At 43.9% G+C, this 21,947-nt stretch overlaps 2 protein-coding genes across 8 annotated transcripts in view; one reads left to right on the top strand and one right to left on the bottom strand.

Moving 5' to 3' along the window:
* Positions 1–6,051, bottom strand: part of LOC127604123 (ras-associating and dilute domain-containing protein-like) — a 40,087-nt gene extending 34,036 nt beyond the window's left edge. For 2 of the 3 annotated variants that reach the window (XM_052071031.1, XM_052071032.1), the window contains exons 1-2: positions 5,782–6,050; positions 118–296 (exon numbers count right to left, since the gene is read on the bottom strand). In XM_052071031.1, the coding sequence (XP_051926991.1) occupies positions 118–296; positions 5,782–5,906 (304 nt within the window). In that variant the 5' untranslated portion in view covers positions 5,907–6,050. Of the gene's footprint in view, positions 1–117; positions 297–5,781 lie in introns of all 3 variants that reach the window. The other variant, XM_052071033.1, reaches the window with a different exon arrangement.
* An 8,117-nt stretch (positions 6,052–14,168) lies between these two features.
* The window catches only part of LOC127604112 (ATP-binding cassette sub-family C member 3-like), a 56,762-nt gene continuing 48,983 nt past the window's right edge, over positions 14,169–21,947 (top strand). For 2 of the 5 annotated variants that reach the window (XM_052070975.1, XM_052070974.1), the window contains exon 1: positions 14,214–14,553. In XM_052070975.1, the coding sequence (XP_051926935.1) occupies positions 14,518–14,553 (36 nt within the window). In that variant the 5' untranslated portion in view covers positions 14,214–14,517. Of the gene's footprint in view, positions 14,554–21,947 lie in introns of all 5 variants that reach the window. The other 3 variants (XM_052070971.1, XM_052070973.1, XM_052070972.1) reach the window with 2 other exon arrangements.

Here is a 21,947-nt window from a genome sequence, read left to right as displayed (position 1 = left end):
ACAGCGCGAGCCGCTTTGAAATATCTCAAAATAAACTCAGAATGAACTGATGCACTAGCCAATTCACAGGACATTCACGTTGGAAGAAAATGAAAGAATTTACTGAGCGTGACGTACCGCTTCCTTTCCCGATTTGGGCGGACATGGCCACGGACAGTGAGCCAGAGGCGGCGCCGCGAAGGAAGACTCCTGAGAGGGGGTTGGTGTGGTGACGGATGCGGCTCTTGCAAGGCTGCCTGAAAGCCACAGCCTCAGCTGACCTGCCCGTGGATGAACTGCCAGTAGACGAACTCGAGCTGGGTAATCAAACGGGAAAAGATGGACTGCTGAAGGGTCCAGTTAAGTCAACAACACAGATGATACAGGGGCCACTGTGATATTGAGTGAAAAAAAAAACAATGTCGTCGATAAATGTGTCTTATCCTTGTGGTATAATTAAGTTTCACTTTTTTTTCGCCATTCCTCACTCAGCTCTCGGTGTACATGAATGAAAAGAAAAAAACAACTGGTTGTGCACCACTGAGCAAGCCTGTAAGCTTCTTACCACTTGTGGTTCAAAGCTTCTCTGTTCCTATAACACTGCTTGTATGTAAAAAAAAAAAGCTCACTTTTGATAAAGTTTTGGAGCTGCAATAAATGCTCAACATTTTAACGTTGCATGACATTTCTTCGTCAAAGAACCAAATGTGCAGCTCTTACCGAACTGCCGCTCAAAACATGTGAATTGCACCAGGGTGTAACAAGTGGTTAGCGAGCATCTTGGGTTATTATTATTATTTTTTTTTTATCCTTTCTGTATTTTGACAGATACCGATTATTAACACCCTTCAGGGACAGCGGTTACGACAGTTGACAGCTTATCATGTTATCAGGTTAGAGGGTGCATGAAAGGGTTAAGTAAAAAAAAAAATCAACTCACTCTAAATTTTAATACTATTGAAGTACTAAATATTTTCCTACATGTCATCCCAAATTTTGCAAATAATTATGAGGCCTACTCACGGTGTAGTGGAGTGCAGAATAAGACCTGGTGCAAGTGCAAGTATCTGCCTTCTAGTGGTGAGTGATGTTATTACAACTTATAACTATGTAGTGGAACCCCGCTGTTTACGGGGCATTTAGGTAGAATAGTAAAAACCTGCATATAATTGATACTAATTGAAACACAATGGAAAAATATATAAACCTAAAAAAAAATCTGCCAACAAAATAAAAATCATATGTGCGGATAAATCCAGTGCAGAGGTACCGGGTTCGATTCCAGCTCCGGCCTCCCTGTGTGGAGTTTGCATGTTCTCCCCGGGCCTGCGTGGGTTTTCTCCGGGTGCTCCGGTTTCCTCCCACATTCCAAAAACATGCATGGCAGGCTGATTGGACGCTCTAAATTGTCCCTAGGTATGAATGTGAGCGTGGATGATTGTTCGTCTCTGTGTGCCCTGCGATTGGCTGGCAACTGATTCAGGGTGTCCCCCGCCTACTGCTCGAAGACGGCTGGGATAGGCTCCAGCACCCCCCGCGACCCTAGTGAGGATTAAGCGGTTCGGAAAATGGATGGATGGATGGATAAATCTCCAGTATACACATTTCCACATAAAATGGGAATTTGCTTCACTCCCCTGCCCGCACAAGAAGATCAACTTGGAACTCTTCAAATATGCATCTGTATGTTCAGGGAAAGCCTTCGAACACAGGTCTCAAACTCAAGGCCTGGGGGCCAGATCTGGCCTGCCACATCATTTTATGTGTCCCATGAAAGCAAATCAAACATGTCAACTTCCATGATGCTTGCTAAAATCTCGACCAAAATTTCAAATTCTCATATGTAATCTCGACGAGGTCAGAGCAGCAATAAAATCACTAAAAAATCACAAGGCCCCTGGAATCTGTGCCATCACTGCAGAGCTGCTCAAATAAGGTGGTGACTCCATGGCCCAGTGGCTCACCCACATCGTTAACCATGTGTGGGTGGCAGAACAGCCCCCCACAGACTGGACCCGAGGCATCATCCTGCCATTCTGGAAGCGGAAAGGCGACAAGCAACTCTGCAACAACTACAGAGGTATCTCACTGCTCTCCATCCCTGGAAAACTGTTCACCCGGATCCTTCTCAACTGCGCTCTTCCTGCCATTCGAAGCCATCGCTGCCCCCAACAGGCTGGCTTTATGCCCAACCGGTCCACTATAGATCACATCTCCGCAGTTAGACTCATTGTTGAGAAGGTCAGAGAGTTTCGGAAGGACCAACATCTCTTTATAGCCTTCATAGATCTCAAAGATACAGTTTGAGACTCTTTGATACATTTGACCACCTCTCCATTTGGAACATTCTGAAATACCTTGGAATGCCACCCAAAATAACCAGTGTTCCAGCGACTCTACAACAACTCAGAGAGCTGCATTTGTGTGCTTGGGAAGGACTCAGAGAGGTTCCCCATTAACAGCGGGGTCAGACAGGGCTGCGTGGCCGCTCCTGACCTATTTAACTGTGTCATTGACCACCTTATGATCCGAGTCCGGGATCAAGTCTCAGGCGTGTCGTTCGGCAACTTCCACCTGACCGACCTTGAATACGCTGATGACACTACCCTGTTCAGCAACTTCCTCCAAGACCTCAGCAGTGCTCTCTCTCCATATACCAAACAGAAGCAGCAAAGCTGGGCCTCCAAGTAAGCTGGCAGAAAACCAAACTTATGTATATCAGTGACGGACCCCACCCATCCCCGCTGTTCTTTGGCAGACACTAAGTGCAATTCATCAATTCCATCATCTACCTGGGCTCCACTATTACTAGCAGTGGCAATCTCAAGCCAGAGATTGACCGCAGACGCGCCCTCGCGGCCGCGGCTATGCAGTCACCGTGGCGGCCCCTCTCGCGCCACCACTCAGTATCCCAAAAGACCAGGATGCGCATTTATAACTCAGCAGTTCTTCCCATCCTCCTGTATGGTGCAGAATCCTGGCCTTTAAACAAGACCCTGGCCAAGAGGATCGATGGCTTTGACAGCAGGTCACTCAGAACCATCTTAAACATCAGCTGGCACCTCCATGTTGCCAACTCAGACCTCCGAAAACATACTCTTCAGCCCCCTGCAACTGGCCGCTCAGAGGCGCATCTATTGGCTTGGACATCTCCTCCAATTACCCCCGGAACACCCAACTCGTGCCATCTTCGCATTCGATCCAGCGACAGCCGGCTGGAAAAGGCCACGCGGCAGACCCCACACCAGATGGCTTGATGGCATCAGGGAGGATCTCAAACACCAGGGCCTTACCCTGGAGGATGCAGTGGACCTGGCTCATGACCGTGGTCATTGGCGGGCCCTGGTGAAGCTGATCGGCTCTACGCACTGTGACGACCCAGCTGAATGAGACTGGGCCTCCGCATCGCAAGATCATTTATTATTATTATTATATGTAATTAATAAGAGACACATTGGAAGCATTTTCTTGGAACCAAACCCCTAAGTACAGTACCGGTAACTTAAGCAGTAGTTGAATAAATTGGTTATTATTTACTTTTTTTAAATTTTGGTTTCAGTGATAACATACAACTAAAATTTGGCCCATGACAAAAATGAGTTTGACACCCCTGCCTTCAAACGACTTCAGTATCACTGTATGTGTAATTTCTGATCAGTCTGTCCGTCAATTCTTAATTTTTTAAAAAGTAGATTTTATCAATCCAGCTATTTCGTGCAGTTTTTTTTTAAAGTAGACTGTACATCTACTTCAAAGTGTAACTGGTTCTAGGTTGTTTGATTTCATGCAACTACTTGACAAAATATATATTTTTTTCACTGTAGAAAGATTTATGTCTCCCTGCACTTATTAAACTGTGTTTCAAATGATGTTGTTTTGGTGGGTCAATTCTGTGTTGGAGTTTGGCTTCTGTTACCATCAAGATGAAGCCGATGATGTGGCAAAGCTCGGGCATGTGACCAAGCGAGCTTACTCCATATTGGCAGTTAATCGACTTTGTCTCTACATTTAGCAACTAGTCATCTTTTGAAAAAAAAAAGGGAAGAGTGACCATCAAATCTAGGGACTTTTTTGTGGTTTTACTTGGAGACTTCTGGAGACTGAAACTTCCTTCACAGAAGGAGATGGACACCCATTTACGTTCAGACTGCAGATGAATGGTGCGTAGCTGCTTCGGCAAAGCCACCACTGACTATATTAACCCTTTCATGCACCCTGGAACCTGATAACAAGATAAGATAAGATAAGATAAGATAAGATAAGATAAGATAAGATAAGATAAGATAAGATAAGATAAGATAAGATAAGATAACCTGTATTTGTCCCACACTGGGGAAATGTATGTGTTTGATTTTTTGATTGATAAGCTGTCCACTGTAGTGACCGCTGTCCCTGAAAGGCTCAATCGACCATTTATACCGCTTGCACAATTGAAATTTCCAAATAACAAAAGATTTAGATGGTTCTTTGATTTCACACTTGATGGGTGTTCACTGTGCAGGCGCTCCAGAGACTCAACAACTGTATCCATATCAATTCAATCAAAAAGGCAGTTTTGGTTAAAAAGCTCCCCGCTTCATTAGATTGGATTGGATAAACTTTATTGTCAAATGTACTGGATGTGTAACAATGTGTAACAGCACAGATGAAATTTCTTCCCTCTCAACATAAAATAAGAGGAGCCGCTGCGGGTGTCTGTGCCGCTATCAAAAGAAAAGTTAACAAAAGTTTGGGTTTTTTTTGTTTACATTTTACTATTAACACTTCTCCTAACTTATATTAACACATATGTGATTGTAACAAATATTGGCATGATACTTATAACATTGTCTGTACAGTGCAGCTTGGCAAAGTTTGACCCTGGAACTGAAGAATTCCTGTTGCTCAGAGCAAATGGTCGACAATCAAGGTTCATTTTGAGGCTGGGTTTACATCACAGGTTTCAAGTGACTCCATTTAGATTTGTTTTAAACTCTAATGTGGCCCAATTTGGAAACGTGTCAGCGCCCCAAAAACATGCAATTCAATAGCATCAGGTAAGAATCAGGCCTCTTCCATGAATAATCAGACGTATTGGATGTCAGAATGCAACATGAATGCACGGATCGTGTAAACAGTACCCATTCAATGCTAGCTTGATGTAATAACAGAAAGATAATCAACACAGTAAAAAAAGCATCCCTTTTAAATCTGAACTGAAGCAAACAGCAAACAGACAATGAAAAATGGCCTACATAATGATAGATAATAGATTTGAGGTGATTCGATCATTGAAAAAGCAAAAGAATCAGCAACAGCAGCCATATTCAAGTGAATTTACCATAGGAAATATATGTTGCAAAAACAAGATATATTGAACCCTTTCAGGCCCAGCGGTTACTACAGTGGGTATCTTCTCATGTTATCAGGCTTCAGGGTGCATGAAAGGGTTACTGTTCATAGTGATTAATGTTACTGTCGGTTTTTTGGGGCACATATTCTCTCATTTTGAATTTGATGTCTGCTACACATTCCAAGACATACTTGGGCAGGGGCAACAAAAGAGTGAGAAAGTAGTGGAACGCAAAAAACAAAAACAACAACAACAAAAACAACAAACAAAAACACACACACACCTCGTTGGTAGATTCCACGGGTGAATAGATTAATTGGAAACGAGTGAGTCAGGGTTGGGTATAAAAGGATGGGACAAGATTGAAGGTACGTCATTACATCTACAATGTACATTCTCGGAATTTGCGTAACTGATGAAGATGAAGGAATGAACCGCCAAATAAATAAGTAAATAAATAAATAACTTGCCGAAGGGATCCATCACTGGACTTTCTTGCCAGTCTCACAAGACGTCTTTTCAGAGAAGATGTAGAAGATGAAGACAAACCCCTCCGTGGAAAAGAGCGTAATTCCTCATCGTTTCTCAGACTCATCTCGGCACGTTATTTTCAGATTTTCAAATCTGCGTGGGTTGCATAATGTCCTATGAGAGCTCGGCTTCATTCCTGAGATGTTTCACGCAGGACGAGCGACGCAGCGGCGCTCATCTTCTGCCTCGCTCAAGCAGATGTTTCCCCGCCCTCGTCCAGTTGTTAGAGCAGATATTTTCTCTCTTTTTTCCCAACAGCACTCTGAAAGATTAAAAGTGGATTTTAAAAAACAGTTAAATGAAAGTACGACCTGTCAATAAAATGTAGTCGGATGTGCTCTCAATTATTAACGAACCTGCTTCCCAGATGTGCGCCCACGATGTAGCCGTTTTGGGATGCACTGAGCGCGTGCGCACACACACACCAGCCATCCAAAATTAAAAGTTGAAAATAAGACAATCCTCTAAAGAGGGCGGTCCATAATTTTAGTTCTGCTCACTTTTGGGTGCTTGTGTCTTACTTGTAAGACTTAATTTCGGGACCAGTTAATACGAGGGTTCTAAAAAGTCAGCCTAAAAGAATAACTGGAAACAATAGAAAAACAAAGAACTTTGCAACAGCTGGACACAGGAAGGAAAATTTGAATAATCAAATGGGCACGTTGCGAAATATCACAACAAATAAGTCAGCATGTGCTCTGTCAAATTGTTAAATATCGTTCAGAAATGACACATGATTAAATTCAAGAGTAAAAGAGTGTTAGAGAATTCGAAGGAGTGAGCTACAAAAACAAAACAAAACAAAAAAGGCGACACACAACAGTAACATAAGAGAAAATAGCTGACGTTTGCAATGTATTTATTATTGGGGTTATGTCGCCACCTAGCGGATATTTGCCGAACATACTATTAATTTGAAGAAACCAGTTAATTTGGGCACGTCCCCGTATCGTTACATTGTAAATGTGTGGACTCTTGATTTCTTTTAGTACCACATTTGTGCACAATATATATATATATATTATATGGTTCGAATCCCGCTTGGGGCAAAAATGAGCACATAACACCATCCAGTGTGGGGTTCTTGAGCAAGATACTTCACGCTAATGCCTACCTTATACAATGATGAGAGACAATAAAACGAATGACATGCCGGCTCAGACGTCGCCCGGCCAAACAAGGTCTGCGTCAGGTGCTGGGGACCCAGAGCACCTTGATGAAAAATGGGCTACTGGAACAAAGCGGAGATGGGCGAGATGCGATAACATGGCTCTGTTGGAATGCTACTACTCAAGCAACCCTAGTCAGAGGGGTTACATGCAGAGAATGTGGGCTGAATGGTTACTTCGAAACCCACAGTCACGGTTGACCGCGAAACAACTAGTAGCTCAGTGTTCCAACATCCACAAACGGCAACTGCTGTCACAACTTGAGATTGATGAGGTACAACGCAGGTTCCATAGCGAAGGGCCCCAGGCTGCCAGATCAGAGGAGGAGGTCATACAAGAGATTGGGAGGCAATTACCCACCATGGAAAAGACGGTTGGAGGCTAAGATCAAGGCGGCCCGGAAAGATGTGAGTCAATTGACGGAGGCCCAGAGAGGTGTGATGAAAAGGCCGATACCCGAGAGGTACATCCAGATGACCATACCTGAAGCACTCGAAACTGCCAAACAAAGGCTCCAAGCCTTGCCCAGTCGCCTAAAGCGGTACACGAAAGAGAATGAGGCCAGACGAATAAACAGGCTGTTCGCAACACAACCTGCGAAAGTGTACGCTCAGTGGCAGGGTCCTAACAACAGAGCCGACCCACCAAGACTGGAAACTGAAAGGTACTGGAAAGGCATACGGGAGAAGGAGGTTGCACATAACAGCAGTGCACAATGGCTGGTGACCCTGAGAGAGGAGCACAGCAACCTCCCTGAACAGAACCCAGTTACCATAACAGTGGCAGACATACAGGAAAGAGTCTCAGATATGACGACCTGGTCCACACCTACTGGCTAAAGAAACTCACAGCACTCCATGAGCGCCTAGCAGTACAAATGAACCAGCTGCTGAGGGATGGGACTCACCCAGAATGGCTAACCGAAGGGCGAACGATCCTGATCATGAAGGATCCCTCGAAGGGTGCAGTTCCATCCAACTATCGGCCAATAACCTGTCTCTCCACAACATGGAAGCTCATGTCAGGCATCATTGCGGCTAAGATAAGTGGACACATGGATCAATACATGAGCGAAGCACAGAAGGGCGTTGGTAGAGATACTAGAGGAGCCAAACATCAACTCCTGGTTGACAGAACAGTCGCACACGACTGCAGGTCCCGACGTACCAACCTGTGCACAGCTTGGTCAGTTCTTGTTTTGAAATTGGAAGGAATAGCTTAACGTATGATCATCTAAACCCATGTTGGACAATGAGCAGGGACAGCTGCAGGAAGTACCTGGGGACAAACATAGTCACCGACTCACTGTGCATGGTTTCTGTAAGCATTTTTAAAAATACTGTATATTGTATATTCAATAAAGGATATGTTATTTTTTTAATATAAAGTGAGTTCCCATAAAAACAGTAAAATCTTTTTTACTAGTGTGACTTCATACACGATACTTTTGGTTCCATTGTCAGACACAGTACAAGTCTGGCTTGAGGCGTGTTGTAAATTTAAACGGGGGCGGGTTAAACTTAATTTTGGTATTTTCACAGACTCTTTTAGTTTAAGTCATTATATTGTCATATTCATCCATCCATCCATTTTCTGAACCGCTTTATCCTCACAAGGGTTGCGGGTGTGAGGGAGTCTATCCCAGCCAGCTTCAGGCAGTAGGCGGGCGACACCTTCAACCAGTTGCCAGCCAATCGCAAGGCACACAGAGAAGAACATCCACCCGCGCTCACACTCATACCTCGGTACAATTTAGAGTGTTCAATCAGCCTGCCATGCATGTTTTTGGAATGTGGGAGGCAACCGGAGTACCAGAAGAAAACCCACGCAGGGGAAAACATGCAAACTCCGTACAGGGAGGCCGCAGCCGGGATCGAACCCACAACCTCTGCACTGTGAGGTTGACGCACTGACCACTGGATCACCTGGGTGTTATATTGTTATATTGTCATATTTTTATGGTTTAAAAAACCATTGCTTCAGTTCCCTGGGATTAACCTACAAACAAAAATGCTCCACAAAATTAGTAAATTGCTTGTTCAAACGAAAACATTGAGGCGCAAAACTCCACTGCAAGGAAAAAAATAGATGTATTTTGAGCCTCGTAATAGTAGGGCAGAAGTACAGAACAGCTCACTCTGTCACGTTTTGGTTTTGCGGTCTGGCCAGCAGGTGGCATGAGCGGTCTTCCTAGCACACCTGCTGGCAATCGTTAATCAATAGAGACACTATTTAAGGACTCCTACGTTCTACACCTGTTGTGGGAGTATTGTTTATTGGCATTGCTATCCTCACTGTTCCTCGACGTAGTAGCTTTTGACCTCGTCGTGATTTCGTATATAGTTGTCGGTACCAAGTTTTTGAGTAAGTACTGTTTTATTTTGATGATCTGGCTTTTAAGATAAGATAAGATAAGATAAGATAAGATAAGATAAGATAAGATAAGATAAGAAAAGATATCCTTTATTCGTCCCACACTGGGGAAATTTACAGCCTCCAGCAGCAAGAATGTATGCAGAAAGGAGAAAGAGAAAAAAAACCCAAACATCTTTCAATTAAATACAATATGAACACAATGGATAAATCGCAGTACTATTTACAATTTTACTTCACATAATTTAATTATTATTATTATTATTATGATTGTTATTTTTTATTCATCAGCCTGACAGCAGTCGGTTGGAACGAGCGTCGGTATCTCTCCTTCTTGCAGCGCGGGTGTAACAGTCTCTGGCTGAAGGAGCTACCAAGTGCTGTCAGGGCGGGCTGGAGGGGGTGGGAGGGACTGGCCATCATAGCTTTTAGCTTAGTTAGCATCCTTCTGTTGCCCACCTCCTCCAGAGTGTCAAGGGAGCAACCCAGGACAGAACTGGCCTTCCTGACCAGTCGCTCCAGTCTCTTTCTGTCCCGGGCTGAGATGCTGCCTGACCAGCAGACAATGCCATAATGGATGGCCAAGGCCACCACCGAGTTATAGAACGTCTTAAGGAGTGACCCCTGAACCCCAAAAGACCTCAGTTTCCTGAGTAGGAAGAGTCGGCTCTGTCCTTTCCTAATCAGGGTGTCCGTGTTTGTAGACCAGTCCAGTTTGTCGTTCAGAAGAACACCAAGGTACTTGTAGGAGGTCACCCTCTCGATGTTTTGTGCGTGTACTAGTGTTACATTGTTTTTCGTTCATAGTTTGCGGGGTTTACTTTCCTTTCTTGCCCTTTTGTGCAAACACCTTTTGTTATTCGTTTGGATTTATCTCCTGGTCCTCTTTGTGGACCAGCGCTTTATGTTCTCGCTTATTCTCGGTTCGATTAGGACATTAAATTGTCTTTACATCGGAGACCTGGTTTCTGTCTACGTTTTTTTGGATCCCCCTCCCAAACTCGGTTTAGCCGAGTCCGTAACACACTCACTGAAACATTTCAGAAAGATTTTCTTGGTTGTTTGGTGTCACACATGACCCACCCATTTGTACACAAGCTGTTAAAAATGTAAAATTTCCATATGTCCTCTTTAAAGAGCCCAAAAACTATAAAGAAAACCACTATTTGCACGATAGCATATGTCCTCTCCAAAATCAAATAAACAACTGACAATATTTTACACAAACTGTTATTCACAGAGAACATTTTTTCATGTCCTAATGAATGTTTTTTTTTTTCACAAAAACTGAATTGATACAGCATACGATTACTGAACAGATAAAACCTTCCATTTTGAGGCAAACAGATCAGCACCAGCCTTTGTGTCAACCACGACTGTGTTCTCCCAAATCTGTACCTCTGATACAAGTTTCACTCCGTGAACAATTGTTGATTCATTTATTCCAATACTATGTGACATGTTTTCTTTTAAATCAGGATGGAATCCCACTTAGAACGGGTTATTTTTCATTTCAATTTGATCACTGAAAAGGGAAGACAGGTATGCAACCCCGGCACTCAAAGTTTAAAGTATTGATTGCCTTTGGCACGGGAGAGGGATCCACAAAGCTTCCTCTCCCATTCAGATGTGACGGTCATATGCTGGGAAGTGCTTTTTGAGACAAGCAAAACATTCACGTCAAATGAGGTTAACCGAGCCCTGGGCCCTCTTGAGCCCTAGTTCTATTTTTCTTGTATTACTTTTGTTGTTTTCAGCTATGAATGGGTGAGATGGCATCGTTTTAACCCTTGGGTCCTTCAAATGAAAAAAACCCTAAGTTACGCATTTTACAATTTTTGTAATCATGTATTTTGTGTTATACAAACATTCTTTTTTTTTTTTTTTCAAACTCTCAAAATGTTCAGAGGCATCTGTGCCATCCATACATATATAGTTTTTATTAGTTCTTTGGGATTTTTTATTCTTTATTTTTTGCAAAAGGAAAAAAAAATTGTGTCTGGAGGTCCCAACCAAGCCCTACTAACAATCCCGACCGGACATATTCATGTAAAATGCATTGGTTTGAAGCCTCCTGCAAAAAGGCAAACTCATTTGCGATCCTCTGGCGCCACCTAAAAGTTGCACAATTGGAATGACCTCAACTCAACAATGTGGCATGCATACGTCTGTCCAAGCGAAAACAAAGCGATTGACGTAAAAAACGCATGAAATGCATGTTTACACATTAGGTTTACGATGCATTCAAAAATATGAATTATAATGAGCCTCTATGGTGCAAATTGTGTAAATTGTGAAGATTACGGAATCAAAACCTTTTTTATTATTGCAGCAATGCCTGAGAATTATCAGCCGGTGACGTCATGAAATTTAGGCCATTTTAGAACCCCCCCATACGTTTCAGCTCTCTCGTGTTTTTCCGAATGCCTTTGCCTTTGATTCAAAGACATAATTTTACATTTATCGCAAGCGGTGGACTACGAGGGTTAAATTTGCAGGAGCATCTGACATAGTAGTTGTATTTTGGTTTTATTAAACATGTCTCGCATGACACTTGAACAAGACAGCACTCTTACACTTCAGGTTCAAGGCTCTGTGTGGAGTTTGCTAGTTCACCTTGTGGTTGTGTGGATTTTATTCAGTGTGTCAGGCTTCCGACCACATTTTAAAGGTGCGCTTTTTAGGTTGACTAAAGACACTAAATGTTTTAACCTACATATGTGAACGTGAGGGTAAATTCACTACCCCTCGATGCAAAAGATGCAAGTTCTGTGTGCACCCGATACCATTCATACAAAAAAAAATAATGATTTGTCTTCAACCAAACAGGCTTGGATTGCACTTAAATAAACGTGTGCGTAAAGTAAAACCTGATCATCATTTGTTTGGTGTTGTGCCAAAACATTTTTATCATGTAAAATATGTGCTTTGGCTCAATGAAGGGTGGAAAACACTTCATTAAGTCAAAAACTGCTTCTCGCACTGTTCCATGATGCCCAGGTAAGTGTGTTTGATGATTGCCTGTAATTTTGATGTCCACTGAAATGTGATGCGGAAAAGCGCTTTCCCAGTATGTTGGCATATCGGCATTTGTGGATCCATTCATAGTTGTTAAGGTTATTCTGTGCAAATGGCTCCTTGTTCTACAGTTAACAGTGGTTAAATTGATAGCTAAAGGTCTTGTCACGTTGCATGGTGGTGGTGGACCCCAAAAAGCAGGCAGGAGAGAGGAGCAGGGTGTATTTGAAGATGTGTATTGATAAAACACAGAAAACTAAATCCTAAACAAACAAAGTCCAAAGTAGCAAACAAAAATCATGACTGAAGATAAAACAAAAACAGCAACCAAAGCATGACTCAAACAAACATGACAGTAGCAAAAGCAACAATGACCCGACACCGAGTGTGCGGGCAGGAGTCCTTTTATAGGCCTGATTACCTATGACCAACAGGTGTGCAGCTGCCAGGGGAGCTCTACAGTGCCACCTGTTGGTCCCTAAACCGAATCGTGACAGGTCTAAGGCAAGGTAAGCCAAGCAGTTTTATTTCTATAGCACAATTTCTTTTCATCATCACAAGGCAACTCACTCTCCTTTGCCCAACACCTAAAAGCATTCACAAACAGCTAAATAACATTCAAAGGCAAAACAGAGAGAGCAAAATTAGCCTGCTAAGAATTCTATAAAATTAAACACACTTACAAAAAAGCATTTAAAAGCAAAGTAAAGCAATAGAAAGGAGCTTTCTAAAATTACTGTTTCATACATCGATGTGATAGAATATATATTTATTTGCTTATTATTGATATAAAGAGTGTGGTTTTGAAAATAATGAACATTGAATAATCAAGTCATTTTACACACACTGTCCCTTTAAGCTTTAAATCTTTGGCGATTGGTTTAATATTTTCAGAGGTTGAGGTGGGCATAGGTGGAAATGTGTATACAGTAATCTCTCGCTCTATCGCGGTTCACCTTCTGCGGCTTCGCTGTTTCACGGATTTTTTGGGGGTGCCGTTTTTTAATGCTTTTAAACAGTGAATCACGTTCTGCATCCTGATTGGCTAAGGCACTGACCAACGTGAACAGTCTCCCCACCTCGTCTTTGTACACACATACCCCACAATGTCACGAAACATTCTGCACCGGCAAAGGCACCCAAGGACGCGCTCAAGCAATATTATTTTACAGTACAGTATATCTAAAAACTATTATAGTTATTTGTTGAAAACGTTTGGTTTTTTTTATTCTTGGGCTTGAAAGCAGGTTTTAGTTTTTGGTTTCATTGTATACATAGTTCAGTATTGTATAATAACTGTAAAAAATAAAGCTCACTACTTCACGGATTTCACCGAACGTTTGTTTTTTTTTATTCTTGGGCTTGAAAGCAGGTTTTAGTTTTTGGTTTCATTGTATACATAGTTCAGTATTGTATAATAACTGTAAAAAATAAAGCTCACTACTTCACGGATTTCACCGATCACTGGTTCTTTTTGGAACGTAACCCAAGCGATTAACGAGGGATTACTGTGTTGAATTGTAGCAGCGAGTGGCCGTATTTCAGGCAAGTTAAGCTTTTTTTTTTTAAACGCACATTAACATTACAGACTGTCCCCTGCCCCAGCCCGTTGGTTTTAGTCTTACTATAGTTTCTAAAAAAACAAACAAACATCTATGTGAAACAACATTCGTGCATTTTGCAATTTGCCACTTGTTTGTGAGAGAGAATAATTGAATGCTACCATGCGTGAACGTGTGTGACGTTTATGTTTGTAACGAAAAAAAAAGAGGAGGAGGGGAGAGCAACCGGGGCATGACCAAAAGAAGGTCACGCCCTTTTCTGACATCTGAAAAGAGACTTCACATTTCGGTGCCGACGCTTTACTTGTGTTCGTCGCCGTCGGCTGAGCGGAAGAGGCACCGCGTTTCCTGAGGCTCTTCGGTCGGTAAAGTCCAGGGCACTCCGCATTTACCTGTCTGTCTCTCTGTCGGTCGTGGGACTGTTGAACCAGTGCTCATTTCAAGCGGTAAAATAAGAAAAACAGGTTGCGAAGAGCAGCTGCCGGACTCACGAAGAGGGTGGAAACGAGTTCTCCGGTGGTTCCTTGCCGGTGTATTCCCGAGACGGACGGAGATGGAGCGGTTGTGCGGACCGGAGCTTCCCTTTTGGGTAAGTTTTCGTTGCTCGGTTGTACACACACAGTAATTACTAGTCTGGGCTCAACCGTTGGCTATTCCTTATACGTGCTGAATGATTTGTGAGTGTTTTTTTTTGTTTCTTTTCTTTGCTTGCAGCCATTCAGATCAGGAACGACCAGCGCTAACTTTACTATTCCATTTCGATAAGGTCCCTGTTGTCAGAACGAATTGCATGTTGTGGTTTTGCCTTTCATATGCAGGTCACCATGCTTTTTTCCTCTTAACTCTTCAGATGCATATTAAGCTGAATTGCTATAAATTCTCTTCTTGGAGATAATATGAAGCAATGCTGTGTTTGTGTGCCATATTGTTTAAAATTGTACATTTTAGGTGCACTGCAGATCCATTAAATGTGGTATAACATGCTAAGAAATGCACAAATGTCAATACTTACGTATTTCTCAACCTTCACTGAGCCAAGTTACGGATATTGTATTAGAAGAATCTCATGGCACACCACCTAACAAAACTAGCACAGAAATGGCATGACTTGGTGAAGTTTGTTTGTTTATTGAACATAAAACATATACAGTAACACTTTGACAGAAAATAAGGTAAATAAAATAGTAAAAAGGAAAGAGAAATCAGTCATCATTCAACACAGTTATTATGTTCAAGGGAGTAGGAAGAAGTAAAGAACTTATCAAGTCCTACCCTGTTTAGATTTGTTCTTGATTTTACTGTTTGGTGCTTTCTACCACCTTTATTACCGATTTGTCTTACTGTTTATTGTGCATGTTAAATCGCTCCACGTACAGCACTTTGTATTAAGGGTGTGGAAAATAATCGATATTAATCGATACATCGATGCGCACGTGCGCGATCCGAGTGCATCGGCTCATTCACTGGGTACGACGCGATTGACGGGTGAAATCGCGATTCATCACGATGCATTGATGGGTATCGGTAAAATCCGATTCAAGCGCCGTTTTATTCATGTTAAACGTCACCTATCTGCCCTTTCCTAGGCGCAATGAATGCACCATCATTGCTTTGCGTTTTGTGTTGAATACGGACGGTAGCCGTGCGTCACATACAGTCCAGGACACAACTAGTGAAACATTATGGAAGTTAGCGCAAGGGGAGGCGAGGAAACTACTATATTTAATGCAGCCGCAACATTCAAATCTTATGTTTGGAAATACTACGGCTTCGAAAAGAAAGACGGAAAGCTTGATAAAACCTCCGTAATTTCCAAGGAATGTCGCACTAAGAAGCCATACAACGGCAGAACCACAAATATGCAGACCCACTTAAAACGATGGCACCAGATCACCGACAAGTTTCCCTCCCGCTCCCCCGCTTCCATGCCCAGTTCCTCGTCGGACACCGGAGAAACTCTTGGTAAACCAGGTCAGGATCAGAAAAAAACTGCCTCAGGTGCCGGTAAGTGTGGATCTCGTGATGTTAGTTGATGGAAAAGTAGATCTTTGGTCCAAAAAGTTGGACCGGTGGACCCCCCAAAAAATGGCACCCCTGCAGCATATGAATGGACTACCAATAGGTTCCCCGCAACTGAAGCCAGAGGGCAGCCATCTTACGTTGCCACTGTTATTGACAAGTTCTGTTGTTTTTTTTTGCGCTGAAAACACGGTTTCGGTGTGTGTTTTACGATAGGAATCCCTGTACAGAGTAAGGAGAGCATCTTAAAGAAAGAACTTCGCTGTTTGCATCGACCAGTCACAGTGAATTATATTCACTACATCTCCCAGTGATTCTGAAAGGCTTTGCTCTCAGTTTATTGTTGACAGTTCTGACCAATCTTTGAGTAGCACTCAGAGATATACCTCAAGAAGAAAAATTAAATTGCGATCTTATCGATGAATTGTGCAAGTAGCACTTTCGTCAGACTTATTGGTACAACCGTATGTCATACACCAGCCTTCCTCAACTGGCTGACCGCGATCCACGACCGGACCGCCGACCTCCTCTTTCCGGACCCTCGGCAAATTGTATAAAATAATAAATTAGAAAGTGATTTTTACGTTATACATTTTATATTTTTGGACTGTAATCTGCGCATTACTGCGAGCGCTTATTAAAATTATCTGTTGTATTCTTTGCATGCACAAACAGATGGATTGCAGAGGACCGCAGAAGCGCGACTGTGTGTGTATAATGTTTGACTAACTGGAGACCCTGGCTGAGCAGGGCATGTCGGAGATAACGATGCGCTGATTGGCTCCTCTGAACTTAAGGTGTGCCCATATATAAGCGTCAGCATATACGATGCGCTGATTGGCTCCTCTGAACTTAAGGTGTGCCCATACATAAGCGTCAGCAAGCGTCTATCCCAATACACACACATTCAAAATCATAATAATAATAATACATTTTATTAATAAGCGCCTTTCAAGACACCCAAGGACACTTGGGAAAATGGATAATTGTGTCAGGAAACGGACGCATGCGCGACGCCACAGTGTGCTCACAGCTTCAGCCCAGGAGAGCAGCACACAAACAATTAGACAAGACGAATCGCGGAAGGTTTCGATTGTGTGCAGTTTTGCTGCCGTCTACCCGGGGGTCTTTGCAGCTGTTTAACCACAGAACACCGCAACATAGTAAATGAACATCACAATAGCGTCCTCAAATAATATTTGCATGCCTCAGACATTGCATTCACCTTTAGTGGAAGAACAGCACTGCACATTCCTGTGCTCCCTTGTGTCAGTATTTAATATGGTTCTTGACTCCTCTTCTGATATATTTTTCAGTGATTTCAGAGGGGTTGTGAAAAGGGGAATTGTACAAATGAAAAGGATATTTTTGTTTTCATGTTTAGTATTTATTTTGGTACAATGAGTATTTTGTACGATTGTGCCATCAACTTGCTCGCTAACACCCCCCTTCCGAGTTCTCGCTTGTATCAAGTTTCACACAAGGAACAAGAAGCATTGAGGGAGTACATCCAAAGCTCCCTCTCCGCTGGCCTTATTAGACCACCTAGATCTCCTTTGGGGGCCGGGTTCTTTTTTATAGAAAAGAAAGACAAGTCACTACGTCCTTGTGTAGACTATCGGGGGCTTAACAAAATCACCATAAAGAATAAATATCCAATTCCGCTATTAGATTCTGCGTTTGCCCCTCTCCAATCTGCAACCATCTTCACTAAACTAGATCTACGTAGCGCCTACCATTTAGTCCGCATACGGGAGGCGGATAAATGGAAAACTGCATTCAAGAAGCCCACTAGAACATTTTGAGTATCTAGTCATGCCTTTTGGGTTGACCAACGCCCCCGCCGTTTTTCAGAGCCTTATTAATGACGTGTTGAGAGATTTATTGAATGTATTTTGCTTTGTGTACCTAGACGACATTGATTTTTTTCTCGTACGCCCCAAGAGCACCAACGCCACGTCAGGCTCGTCTTGCAGCGTCTCTTGGAAATTCGACTCTTCGTTAAAGCAGAGAAATGCGAGTTTCATGTGGAGTCAGTTTCGTTTCTTGGTTTTGTCATAGAGAAGGGTCAGCTGAGAGCGGATTCCGCCAAGACTAAGGCGGTGGTAGAGTGGCCTACACCCACCACTAGGAAACAGCTACAACGTATCTTGGGTTTCGCCAATTTCTACCGACGATTCATCAGGAACTATAGTCAGAGACCCCTTCCGTTAACCTGGGTGGAATATGCCCATATCACTCTCGTCTCGTCAGCCACAGGTCGGTCTCCTTTCATGTCTGCCTCTGGCTATCAGCCGCCGCTTTTTCCGTCACAAGAAGGGCAGGTGGAGGTCCCGTCAGTGCAGCGTCATCTGAGACGTGCTCATCGCATGTGGAAATAAACCAGGGCCGCGTTGTCTCGCACCGCCTCCAGGAACCGGATGATCGCAGATCAGGTGGGCCAGGAGGTGTGGCTGTCGACGAGGAATCTGCGTCTGGCCGGCACTTCGAGCAAGTTGGGGCCCCGCTTCACGGGACCGTTCGTGGTGGACGCGATCGTCAGCCCCGTCTCCGTCAAGCTCCGGTTGCCGCCCACCATGAAGGTCCACCCAGTCTTCCACGTCTCCCTGCTTAAGCCGGTGGCCACCAGTCTCTTGGCTCCGCCTCCCACCTCGCCTCCTCCTCCACGGATTATCGATGGTGACCCGGTGTACACGGTGCGGGAAATGTTGGACTCTCGGCGCAGGGGTAAGGGGTTCCAGTACCTGGTCGACTGGGAGGGCTACGGCCTGGAGGATCGGCAATGGGTCCCCCGCTCCTGGATCTTGGACCCGTCCCTTCTCCGCGCTTTCCACGCTGCGCGCCCATCGAAGCCGGGTGGTCCGCCAGGAGGCGTCCGTTGAGGGGGGGGTACTGTCACGGTTATGTTTCAGTCTGGCCAGCAGGTGGCATTAGCAGACTTCTGTGCACACCTGCTGCCAATCTATGATTAGTCTCACTCTGTATTTAAGGAGCCCTCTGATATGCACATGTCGCTGGAGTATTGAATTTTGCCTTGCTACTTCCTTGCTTATTGAACGCTATTGTTACAGACCTCGTCGTGTTTCGCTTTTTGAACTCTCGGTGCTCAGTATTTTGTAAGTATGGTTCTTAGTTTGTGATTTGGCTCTCGCTTGCGTGTAGTGGTTACATTGTTTTTTGTTTGCCTTCGCGATTCTTATTTTCCCCCTTGCCTTTTGTGCAAGCGCTTTTTGTTATTCGTTTTTGGGCCCTCCGGTCCTTGTTTTGACCAGCACTTTATGTTACGACTTTGTCGGTGCGAATTTTTGTATACTAAACCCTTTTGCGACGGAGACCTTGTTTGGTGTCTGCACTTCTGGGATCCCAACTTTATTTTGGCTTGTCCGAACGTGACAGAATACGCCAACCAACATGTATCCCGCAGACCTCAACAAGATTATGACCGGCTTGACCAGCCAAGGACAACTGGTGGGTCAGCAGGAACAAGCGCTCGCGGAACTCCGGGGCACAGTCTCCCTGCTGGCAAATCGACTCGAAATTTTGGGTTAACCGGTGGAGCGGGAACCCGATATCCCACACCCACCGCGTTATGGTGGTGAACTTGGGCTCGGTGAACAATTTCTTCACCAATGCTCGTTGGTATTCGACCAGAGTTTCGACGGGTCTTCCACCATCCAGTGATGGGAAGAGAGGCCGAAGGTCGGTTACTAGAGTATCGGCAAGGAAAGCAATCAGTGGCCGAATACTCTATTTCGTTTCGCATTTTGGCAGCCCGTAGCGGTTACGGGGACCGCGCGCTGTGTGGTTTGTTTCGCCGCGGGTTAAGTGTTGCTTTAAAGGATTAACTAGCTACCCGCGATGATAGCACCAACCTGGAGGAGCTCATCAGTCTGGCCCTCGTCGTGGACAACCGCTTGCGGGAGCGTGAGAGGGAACGCATACACGAACAAGGAACTACCCGTTTTCAACCCCGACGGGCGGGTAGTCGGCCGGCTGAACACGAGTCCAGGCGACCATCCGGACCCGAGCGTTATTCGTGTTCCAGCCCAGCCGACGCAGAGGAGGAGCCCCTGCAGCTGGTAGGAGGACGTGTGGGTCTCGAGGAGTCCAGGGCAGGACATCCCAAGAGACTCGAGTTGGACAGTACTCTTTATAGTCTATCACTGGCTCTTCCGGTTCGGGCATTGGTGGATTCGGGGGTGGAGGGCTTCGAATAGCCGCCACCGCGGCAAGGCCTTCTCCCGCCAACCGGCTGAGCAATGTGGACAAGAAGTGGCTGGAGAGATGTCAGGTTTTTGCTGAGCTGGAAGCTGAAGGGAAGCCCGCGGCAGGAAACTAGGAGCGATGTCAGCAATTTTCTGGCGCGGGAAAATCTGAAGTGGTTTTTGCCCGCAAGCTCAATGAGGTCTTTGTTGTTCGCTACTATGACGCACGCATTTTATTTCACGATCACCCTTTAAAAACGTCTAATGAACCGTGTTAAACATCGCGGAATATGTCCCAAAGTGCATCTAATAGTTTAGACTAAAGCTTTTGGCCCTATTATGGGTCGCTACGACGAGGTGAAAGTGTTGCTCAAAAGATGGGAACAGAGATTTGTCAAGGAGCACAAGAGGAAGCCCTGCAAGGAAGACGTTGATCAAGCTTCAGAGGATACCAGGAATCTATACAAAGAGTACTAGTAAGGGGTTCCAGTACCTGGTCGACTAGTTTGAAACTGGCCAAAGAGAAAAGCAGCAACTACTCTTTTACAAAGCTAATGTAAAAATGTCTTATTTCCGTCAACACAATACCTCTCATTATTTGCTGTGTACTGGCAAAGTGAATCATTGTTATTTTCATGCACCCCATTATTGGTTGGTTGTGAGGAGTGTTCATTTGTATAAGCTTGGCTTGACCATACTAAATGGGCATATAGCCCTGCTCCCCATGACCGCCGTGCATGGGACCAGACCTTCTTCTTATTAAAAAAGTGGACGTACAGCATTTCTAGTTGAGGACCACTGCCATTCACGGTGGAATTTTTGCCATAGAGACAGAAAATAATATGAAATTGCTGCAGAGAAATCAATATATTCAAGTTAGATGCGCTTAACGAATGGCAATACAAGATGGCTGCTGGTAGCTTCACCTCTCCAGATGGCGACTAGGCGACGTTGTTAGTCCATTCATAAATATGTACGTGGCTGGCACAGTGTCAGGAAACGTCTTCACCAATATGGCTAAACAGAATGAAAATCTCATCGCCATATTGGAGTGTAGTTAGCCACGACATCCCGTTTATGCTTTGACGCTGTCTTGCGATGTACGCTGCTCATACATACACATGGCAGAGACGTTGTTGCCAAAATAACACAAAACGCGTTCAAACTTAAGTTAAGATGTATTCTTTTGGGGGTTGCAGGAATAGTTTGATGGCTAACTGCACACCGTAGCGAGAGAAATGGGTTTATCATCAGTAAGGAAGCTGTTGCAATAGCTTGCCTGCATTGCAGCACCACACAAAACATCTGATTTATATTTGTTATATTTCTGTTGCCATTGTTACCAGGCATACGTTGTCATAATAGAATATATTGTCTATATGCAGGTAGTTATACTGTAATTTCCGGACTATAAGCCTCTACTTTTGTCACACACTTTTCAACCCTGCGGCTTATTGAATGATGCACACTGTTTAAAGCTTGTGTGTGTACAAAATCGTTTTTCCTTTAAAAATGTAGTGGGTGCGGCTTACAATCAGGTGTGCTCTATAGTCCAGAAATTATGGTACACACTTATTTGCCACATGCAATTTTAATATAAATTACTGTATATCTGATAATAATGGCATTATGTCATGATTACTGTATTGTAACATACAACCACAGTGTGCCATTCAAAGACTCCAATAAGTGTGCAATGAGGGATTACATTACTTATCTTAGTGCTGAGTTTTTATGAGGAAAATCTGTGAAGTCGATA

This window comes from Hippocampus zosterae, chromosome 7, assembly GCF_025434085.1.
Source record: "Hippocampus zosterae strain Florida chromosome 7, ASM2543408v3, whole genome shotgun sequence".
NCBI classification, from domain to species: Eukaryota; Metazoa; Chordata; class Actinopteri; order Syngnathiformes; family Syngnathidae; genus Hippocampus; species Hippocampus zosterae.
Note: the sequence above shows the minus strand (reverse complement) of the source record. Positions and strands in the feature narration are given on the sequence as shown.